This window comes from Mytilus californianus, unplaced genomic scaffold (assembly GCF_021869535.1).
Source record: "Mytilus californianus isolate M0D057914Y unplaced genomic scaffold, xbMytCali1.0.p SCAF_3, whole genome shotgun sequence".
Classification (NCBI taxonomy): Eukaryota; Metazoa; Mollusca; class Bivalvia; order Mytilida; family Mytilidae; genus Mytilus; species Mytilus californianus.
Window position 1 is genome coordinate 61,193,231 of NW_026262679.1, and position 10,456 is coordinate 61,203,686.

At 32.3% G+C, this 10,456-nt stretch overlaps 1 protein-coding gene across 1 annotated transcript; it reads left to right on the forward strand.

The window, feature by feature from the left end:
* Positions 1-3,386: 3,386 nt before the first annotated feature.
* Positions 3,387-5,147, forward strand: LOC127734954 (ryncolin-4-like). Its single transcript, XM_052245005.1, has 4 exons — positions 3,387-3,496; positions 3,919-4,062; positions 4,376-4,506; positions 4,995-5,147. The coding sequence occupies exons 1-4, from the start codon at positions 3,391-3,393 to the stop codon at positions 5,118-5,120; spliced, it is 507 nt and encodes a 168-aa protein (XP_052100965.1). The 5' UTR covers positions 3,387-3,390; the 3' UTR covers positions 5,121-5,147.
* The last annotated feature ends 5,309 nt before the right edge of the window (positions 5,148-10,456 follow it).

Below are 10,456 nucleotides of genomic sequence, written 5' to 3' on the forward strand. Positions count from 1 at the left end.
AAATGTCATTTAAGGATTTACAACAGTAAGGTCCACTTCAGTCTGATTACCATTCTCAGGAAGAAGGTCAATGTATGACAAGCATTTTTTTATGTTACATGATTAATGTACGGTAGCAACACATTGTTTACATTCAAGCACATAAGATATCTGGCCCTGATGATTTCCTTATGACTACTACTTAAAAGCTGAAACACTACTGAAGGTCTTGGTGTATTTGAATTTTCCTGATAATATTTTCTAAGTTTATGCTTAGACCCCAAGAGTTCTGTACATCCAAATTTGTGAATAATAGCCTATTCCTTACTATGGTTTATGCTTATTTTATGAAGGGTAGCTATGTCAATTATAGTAATGTAGTTCTTATTCTAATATTATTCTATGTTGTGTGTTTGTATACTGTTATTTGTCTTTTGGTCTTTTTCTTTTTGCCATGGTGTTGTCAGTTCATTTTCAACTAATGAGTGTGAATGTCCCTTTGTTATGTTTTGTCTCTCTTTTAATGTATTGTTTCAATTCTGGTATCAAATCAATATCACATGAACCTTTGTTTAAAAGTCTTCAAAATTGATGAACAAGCAGTTAGCAGATTGAGATTTACATATCAATTCATTTAATATTTTGAAAGCTTTTAGGATTACCTTGAGAAGATAGACCTATAACAATAAAGAATGATTGAAATACTTTATAAATGTGCTATTTGAAACTTATTCAGAGATTACAATAATAGTTGTGCATTGGAATCAATATTGTTCAGGTGAAACAGCTCTGGTTGATTTTACCAAAGAAATTTTTAAAACAGGAATAAAAGGAGATGTTGACTTTATACAACAAAACAGCAACTTGAAGCTTCAAATAAGTTAAATAAGTGTAGTGGACAAGGAATAGAACTCTTAAACGTACACACCAAGTCTAAATAAAATAATCAATAGTAAACAGGTCTGCCATCAACACCAAATTCTTTAAATATGTCTGAATAAATCTCACTCACCCCCTTTTTAGCTCACCTGGCCCGTCGTCCGTCGTCATTAACTTTCATAAAAATCTTCTCTGAAACTATTGGGCCAAATTTAACCAAACTTTGCCACAATCATCATTGATGTATCTAGTTTAAAAAATGTGTCCAATGATCCTTCCTGCCAACAAAGATGGCCGACGGCTAAAAATAGAACATAGGGGTAAAATGCAAGTTTGGTCTACTATTTTGAAAACCATTATAAATAGAGAAAATCTGACGGGCAAAAAATGTTCAGATTGTTGAGCTCTACCATTTATTCATATACATCAAAACTGTCAGACAACTTTTTATAGGAGTTATTGCCCTTAAATGACAAATTTTATCATTTTTTTTCATTGCATCTTGAAAACTATAATAGATAGAGAGAAACTCTTAATTGCAAAAGTAATCAGCAAGACTAGTTCTACAAATAAGTCTGCATGGTTGAAATTGTCAGTCGACTCCTCATAAGGGTTATTGCCCTTTGATGATGATTTTTACCAATTTTTTGCGTTTTTGCCTTATATCTTAAACAAATTTTAATAGATAGATAGAAACTTAAATAAGCAAAAGTGATCAGCAAGACAAGATCTACAATTACGACAATATAAAGGAAATTGTATGACCGACTCCTTATTGGGAGTTATTGCCCTTTAATGGTTTGTTTTTTTTGCCTTATATCATGAACTTATAAAAGAAAAACAGACACTTTAAATCAGCAAGGCCAGATCTACTAACAAGTCAAAACTAGCCTATATAGTTAGCAGAATATCACTCTTTTATATAGGAGTGATTGCCCTTAAATGAGGATTTATTTTACCCTCTTTTGTGTTTTGAGCAAAAACTAAAGAAGATAGAGAGACTAAATGATCAGCAATACAAAGTCAACAAAACAGATTTTTGTCATGAATTATATTCTTGTCTACAATGTTGAGAGTGTCCTTTGTTGAATGTGTACATAGACCAAGGTGAGCGACACAGGCTCTTTAAAGCCTCTAGTTATTCAAATCATTGCACTAACAATGAAGGAATATTTAATAGAAATCTGTACAGGAAAAAAACTACTAAGAAATATAGTAAAATGCATAAAATATCCAATCTGATTAAACTGCATATCTATTGTGACTCACTCATCCAAAATATAAGCATAGCTAATTCACATTTATATTATTTTGATAAGATTAAGATAGAGGACACAAACAGAAAATTTTTTAACCAAAATTAAAACAATGGTTTGCTGATTCAAATGAATGCTGTCCTACACTCTAATATCGGTTGTTGCAACGACACAACCTGTATAAGCCAACATGATCTTGTGTTGTGTACAGAAAACATTTTAGTCTTGCTTCAAACTATTATTCAGTAAATCAAAATTCTATTCATCTAAAAAACATAGACATACTGTCTGAACTTTTCCACTTTCGGAAATACATTAACACTCTGATTGCCGTTAGGACTAGCCTTAAGTTAAGTTAAGTTAAGATTTAGTAGTCATAATATGTCACTGTGCGAGTCCTATTTTTACCTATGCCTTTATTTATACAATCTACAATACAAACATGTTGTTCATTGGTTGTCGTTTGTTGATGTGGTTCATAAGTGTTTCTCGCTTTTTATATAGATTAGACCGTTGGTTTTCCTGTTTGAATGGTTTTACACTAGTCTTTTTGGGGCCCTTTATAGCTTGATGTTCGTTGTGAGCCAAGGCTCTGTGTTGAAGACCGTACTTTGACCTATAATGGTTTACTTTTTACAAATTGTGACTTGGATGGTGAATTGTCTCATTGGCACTCATACCACATCTTATATCTATTAAACTAGAAAGAAAGCATGTACTTGCTGAATGAATTAATGCAGCATTAGTTATCGATGTTCAAATCTCATTACTCAATGGAGAAGAAAAATCAAACTATCACCAGCAAACAAGAGGCTCCTAAGAACAGACAGTCCTATTGTAACAAATAAAACAGAATAAAGAATTTCATGTGCAGAAGGAAAAAATTTTTTTTTTCATGCTCACCCTAACCTTGGACGTTTTAGTACAGACAAATTGTCATTTGCTGCCGAAAATGTTAAACAAAGTAGTATTGATGCTATCATTGCAAACTAAGATGTTATGCTACTTAATTCATGAAATATTTTAAGTGTTATCTTTTAAATTTTCTACAACTTAAAATGTACTTTGATAATCAAAATCTTTATTGATGTGTGTTTAAAGAAAATTTACAAACATAGCATCTATTCTAAAATTACAGTATATCTATTAATTTTTGTCATGCTAACAGAATATTAAGAAATGTATTCAACTTGCCAAAAATGTAACACCTTGTAAATATCAATTTACAATCCATGTATATAAACGATATTTCCTACAAGGTTAACAAACTTTCGGAATGCACATTTTAGACATCAAGATGATTCTCTATACGGCCATATCGCTGATTTTCTTTACAGGAAACAATTTTGCAGAAACAACACCAGGAAAGGACTGCGCATCTGGTATACTATTTTGTTTTATTTCATACTGCTTTAGTTATTTCTTAATAATTAGTTGAAACGATAACATAAGATACTAACAAGACAATAACTCTCGAAGCATTTTTTGCCTGAATTTGTTAACTGGTGAGCAATATGAAATTTCTCCTATTTTTTATCAATAAAGTTTAAATGAAGGCGTGGATGAAATTTATTTTAACTTCCCTTAAGTTTTAATATTTTGTCTCGTCACGGTTTCAGTTCTAAACTCCTTTTTCCCGGTTATTTTCTCGGTGTTACTTCGTCGGTTGTTATTAAGTATCGATATGCGCCGTTTAATATATAAGACATATAATTTAGAGAAAAATGACTAATACCAATGATACCATTTACTTGTATGAAAAACTATCAAATAAATTATTTCGTGAAATTTATTTCTGTTGTAGCGGTTACATTTTATGGTGAAACAGCTAATAAAGTCGTTGGGTTACTGTCTGACAATTGTGCATGCAAAACAGTCAAAGAAAACCCACCAAAGAAAATAGTAGACGAAGATGAGGATGATGATGAACCCCAATACTCATGCACAGGTATGAAAGCCATCTATATAATTTATTGCAAAATAACTGTGGTAGTAAACATGACTGTATTTGTTCCTCATTTAGTGTTTATGTCGAATTAACACCAATATCCTATATATATAGACATAAACATTAATGCCAATTCCTTAGACAGTAAGTACATAACGGTTTACATCAAGATTGTAATATTGACCGTTTGTTTAGTGATATTGAATTACAAGACATCAAGTCAATGATTTATTTCGCTATACTTTATGCATCAAATAATCTAGGGGCAAAAAGTAACTTGTTTTAATAGTAAAAACGTATATATATATTTCAGTAACAAGACCAAGTGACTGTAGTGACCTGGACAAATCAACTTGTAAAAGTGGAATTTACAAGATCTTCCCTGACAAAACGTCCGGTTTCAAGGTTTTCTGTGAAATGAAGAAACATGACGGGGGTTGGACTGTAAGTTTGAAGGGAATACTAGATGCTAGATGAAAAAATCAAAAAGATGTGTTTATGCATTTATTTTATTAATAAATAAATTATTTTGAAAAATTGTAAGAACGTTTACCCTGAAATATTGTATATTAACAACGAGTCAATTTATCTCCAAGAGAGGAATTTTGCATTCAGCGCAAATGCTATTTATATTTGTATTGTTTATTTCTGAAAAAAAAAACATTTTTGATTCTTGTTTATGATTATTTAGTATCATCATTATTTTTAACCTCGTCATTATTAATTATTTCAATCAATAATATGATTTTCGTTTTTTTAATTATTATTATCATTGTTATAATTATTTTTATCATTTGCCATGTTCATTAACAATCTAAGACTTGTTGTATTTCAGTATTTGAAAAATATCACATTTTCCATTGGGTTGCTATATTTCAAATGGCTGTACGTCTTTATGTACATATTTGATATTTGTTCAGTGTTATTTTCAGGTTTTTCAACGTAGAATGACCGGAAAGACTAATTTCTATAGAGACTGGGGCACTTATAAACCGGGATTTGGTAACCAGAATAAAGAATTTTGGTTGGGTAATAAACACTTTTCGCATATTTTTTAAGCAATAATTGCGTTCATCCGCTTTATAGTTATGTGATCATTATTTGATACAGGTTTGTTTTAACTTGTGATTTTGTAATTTATTTTGACCGGTATTATTGAGTTAAGTGCTATTCTGTACTGACTTCATCGTACGTTTTTAATGTAGCTTCTTAATTTCACTGATAAAAAGTACGAAAGGTGTTAACATAGCACGTTTATGTGCCCGTCTTGATCATTTTAAGTTTAAGTTTGAAAGGAATGGGTGCTATCAATGGTTATGTTGACATAGACAGTTACTTAGGGAATGGGGTCTATTTTTAAAGATATCCAACATTGTGCGTAGCGTCAATGCATATGCAAAGTTAATTTGAAATCAAAGCCGGGACTGTTTTCTTTTCAAGCAGACACATTGTCATTGATTTACATACAGTTTCGTAGTTGGGTGACAAATGGAATTTTCAGTTTTTAATATGGGTTTACGGTCAGCAGCTCACATAGGTAAGCTTGTGACAGACACTTGCCTCTAAAACGAATTACCTAAATACTTTAATATAACACATTATATTGACGATGCCTAGCTATTTTACTGTTGCAATACAGCAGAATGTGAAGAACATAAGACGAGGGATAATAATAAGAAGAAAAAACGACTCTCAGACTATAAAAGCAATTATTTGTGCATGTTAACATATTTAGTTTCTGAATACACAAAAATCACGGTATAATTTAAAGGAGATCTAAAGTATACATAAATGATTAAGACAATATATATTTGAAAATAATGAAAAAAGTAAGAAACAATTTTAAACTTCTTATATAAACATAAGGAGATGTGGTATGATTGCCAATGAGACAACTATCCACCAAAGTTCAAACGAAGTGGATGTAAGCAATTACAGGCAACAATACGGCCTTCAATAAGGAGAAAAACCTATACCGTATGGTCAGCTATAAAAGGCCCCGACATGAAAAATATAAAACAATTCAATACAGAAAACTAACAGCCTAATTTATAACAAAACAATTTACGAAAAACTAATATGACAGATATGAACCAATGACAACCACTGAACTACAGGCTCCTGACATGGGACAGGCACATACAGAATGTGACGGGATTAAACATGGTTGTGAGAGCTGAACCCCTAACCTGGGACAGTGGTGTAACAATATAACATGAGAACAAACTATATAAAAAGTTGAAAAAGGCTTAACTCATCAGATGGATACAAATAGAAATACATCCAACAAAAACACAGAGTGGATGTGGACGGGTCACATCCCCACCAAAAATACACTGAGTACAGATCTGAGAGTATTCGCAGTTACTGACAGCTACTTCAAAGCCAATAACAACTAATAAAAAAAAATCATGTATCTGAAACTTAAATATCAATCAGTACACATCCAACATCCAATGGATTTAGTGTAAAGACGTCATTAACAGTCAGAGAAAAACATGACCTTGTGCAATGAAACACTATAGGTATCGATAGATTGTAGTACCGTGAAAGTAAATAAGTGTAATGTTTAGTATGGTTTTAATTTACTGATAACAAAATCAATATTTACACCAATAAAACAATATTCAAAAATTAATGACAGCGTTGAATAGGTAACCTTTTAGAATAAATTTATTTAAAGGACTGATAAGTTCGTATCCAAATTTCGGGTTCGGTTTGCAACATCACCGTAAAACCGTGCTATTCCGTTTGAAATAAGTTTTCTACAGGGACAGCTAAACTTCCAGACCCGATGAAATCTTTGTAGTATCTATGAAAGAATTAAGTAAAGGTTTTAAGTAATTAGTTGTAACGAAATCCCTGACTTAATAATTTACTAGTAATACATAGATTACGCTCATCGAAATCCAAAACGACACTACAGACACGAGCATAGCGAACGAGTTGGGATATGTTAACACCGTAAGACGGTGCCAAAGGAACATCAAGGTCCAAAAAAAGGGAAAATTAACAATATGGAAAGAAAAAATATCCCGTTTGTCGTAAATTTTTGTGTAGAGTTTCTATTGTTATACTGAAATATCTAACTAAGGAAAGGACAGTTATTGCTGTTAATATTTGATTTATTAAAAGTAAGTTCCTTTGGGTAAATTTCAGCAGTATATTAAGAGAATTTTTGATTATTTGACGAAAAAATATCATCAAGATAACGGTAAGTGTTATTGAATTTATTTCAATGGAATTTAGACGGTTCTTTGCTGAGTTTGGCCATAAACTGTGATTCATAACAGTAAAGGAACCAGTCTGCTATTAAAGGGGCACAATTGTTGCCCATAGGATTACCTACAACCTGTCGATAAACTTTATTGCCGAAACGTTCAAAAATGTTGTCAAGGAGAAAAAATAGTGCTTTAATCATCTTTTCTCACATCCATGAAGTATATCTAGCATATTTACCTTTCTCATTACAGAAAAAGGCTTTATATGAGTTGCAGCGATTAAATTTGCAACCGGATTTATCAGACGGCCAGTTAATTAGATAGGAAAACTTTTGTTTGACAAGATAGTGTGAAAGTGTAGTACAAAGAGGGGGAAGTCAAAACTGTCAACCGAATCAAAAGGACCATCAAAAGCACGTTATTTGTCTTAAACATCCACAGATTTTTTACACTTCAAAAATGGTTATTTCCACTGTTTTCATATGTTTTATTACAAAAATTAACGATAAGTTCTTTGATAGTAGTTAAGGAACTGGTTAAAAGCACCGAAAGATTAGTAGTAAAACGCTTACTAGAGGCCGAGGTGAAACGATATTTTACGGGTTTTTTTGTATAGTTAGTGGTGACCTTCAAATGTTTAGAGGAGGCCTTAAGCTGAGATGTGGTAGTGACTTTATTATTTACTATATAACTTGTTTTTGAGATTTAAAAAAAAAAATAATTGACCATTTATACTAAACATGCTACACGAAAAAGAGAAAGAAAATAAATAATACTGTTAGCATTGAATAATTTTAAAATGGATGTTTTCTAGAGGAATTCAAAATTATGTATACATGTACACATACAAACACCATGATAATTAAACAGAAAGACATCTACAAAATGTACATGTCAACATATAAACGCTCTCCCACAAAAGAATTCAGCATTTTTAGCTTTAAAGGGTACGTACGATAAAGGCCTTATTTTTTACTCAATATCAAGTCCATCATGCGACAAAGTAAAATAGAACGTATTTTTTTCTAACGCTGCGAAATACATGAAAAAGGCATCAAAACAGACTTTGATAAAGTTTTCCAAATCTTATGGATTTCAACGAAATTTATGCTTGGATGGTATAAGGCGCTGTATTCGACAAACTAACTATTTAAGTCAAATATTTTATTTATCATAACATGTATTATAAGCATAATGTTGCAAGATCCTTTTGCCGACGTGTGCGCTAGCTATGTTCCCAGTTTTGAAAACGAATGGAAATTCGCGGCCTGCTTTCTTTGTGTTTGTTTGTAAATTCGAAAATTGACGCTAACTGTGTCGTCAAAAAATGATATATCATCTAATTTTTTTTTAAATGTGTCATTGTTATAACAACCATCAATCAAAATTTGAATTATAAGCTCGATATACTAGTAATATTTTGGCCTTATCCAACTTACTCTTTTTCCTATAGCCTTAAGGAAAACGCGATGAGTTGATTGATCGGGAATATCGTAACCATGCAGTGACAAGTACATTACATGTGATGTCCTCCTCTATATTTTTGTTACTAGCTTGAAGTATTTTTTCCACTCCATCAGATATGGTCAGTTGATATTTTTGTATATTGCATTTTTCCCATTTTGTTCTTACAGTGACTGATTTAGGTTTGTTGGATTTCCAAACTAGTTTTCTTTTGATTGTAGCTATGACAGGTACATGGTCAGATGTGTTTTCTGGTTCCATATCTAAGATCTGTACATATTGTGTTAGTTCTTTACTTGCTGAGAAAAAATAATCAATTTGTCCAGAAGATTTCCCGTTATGATGGAAAAATGTTTATTTCTCTGAGTAATCTCGGTTTAGTTCCAATGAGTTTTCTGCCAAGATATCTTTAATAAAGAATGACAACACAAACTTTATCCAGGGACTTACATTCCTAGTAAGATTATGGCCACGGACTTGATTGCCTAGGAAGAAAAGGCAAGGGATATTGCAGAGTGGAATTGTAAAGTCTGCAAAACCGACGTGCACATTGTTGCATCACTCGTTTGTCATGTTTGTGGTGGCTGCCTAGAGTGGTTTCACCAAAAATGCGTCGGACTGAAACATGCTCCCAAAACAACATACTGGATGTGTAGAAAATGCTATTGTAAATAAAAATTGTATGCAATACTGTAAAATTCAAATAAAAGCTTTCAAGTTTTATTTTAATATACATTACTAGTCCCAGCATACATTGAAGTGCATTAACGTAACAATAACACAACGTAACCGTAGACACAAATATTATTGTTACATTCGTAATTAATCGGTTCCCTTCCCAACCCTACGACCTTGACAAACTTGGAAAATGAGTTTTCATCCAGAAAAATGTAATGTGCTCACCATCACAAGAAAAAGAACCAACTATACACAAATATGTACTCCATGGTCATGAACTACAACATGTGACAGCAGCCAAATATCTAGGTGTTTCTATAACATCACGGATATGAAGTGGAGTGGACACATTACAGCCATCTGTAAGAAAGCAAACAAAACAACGAGCTTCCTCAAAAGAAACCTTAACATTAGAAACCCATCACTAAAAGAAAGAGCATATGAAGCATTAGTAAGACCAATAGTGGAATATGCTGGTACAACTTGTGATCCATATCTGAAGGAGGATATTCATCGGATTGAGATGGTTCAGCGAAGGGCTGCCAGATACGTAGAAAACAGATACCATAACACCTCATCTGTCACAGACATGCTAGAAAAATTAGAATGGACATCATTTCAAGAACGAAGGAAAAAAATCAAGATCAGTACTATTGTACAAAATAGTGAATGGACTAGTCCAAATAGATGCCTCTGATAGACTATTAACAACAACTAGATTTAGTCGAAATATGTATAGTGGTTCATTTCAAGTACCTTGCAGCACAGTAGCTCGGAGGGAATCATTATATCCAAGGACTATACGAAACTGGAATGCCCTACCCACTAATACCGCCATGGCTAAGAGTCTTGAAATATTCAAGACTCAGTTATCTCAGTGATTAATTAATCAGTTGTTTTAATCGCACATTTTGATCTGTACAGCACCGTTTGTCTGTTTTGTTAATATTTTAGAAATTCCTTGTAAAAAAGCGTATGCCCACACCGTAGTTTGACCAAAGTGGCAGAATAATCAGAAATGATACGGCCAC

What these genes read in the sequence shown, in the direction of transcription:
- LOC127734954 (XM_052245005.1), top strand. Translation starts at nt 3,391, where the DNA reads ATGCACATTTTAGACATCAAGATGATTCTCTATACGGCCATATCGCTG. An exon ending in AGGAAAGGACTGCGCATCTG is followed by an intron (nt 3,497 to 3,918) that starts GTATACTATTTT and finishes TTTCTGTTGTAG; the next exon opens with CGGTTACATTTTATGGTGAA. An exon ending in ACCCCAATACTCATGCACAG is followed by an intron (nt 4,063 to 4,375) that starts GTATGAAAGCCA and finishes TATATATTTCAG; the next exon opens with TAACAAGACCAAGTGACTGT.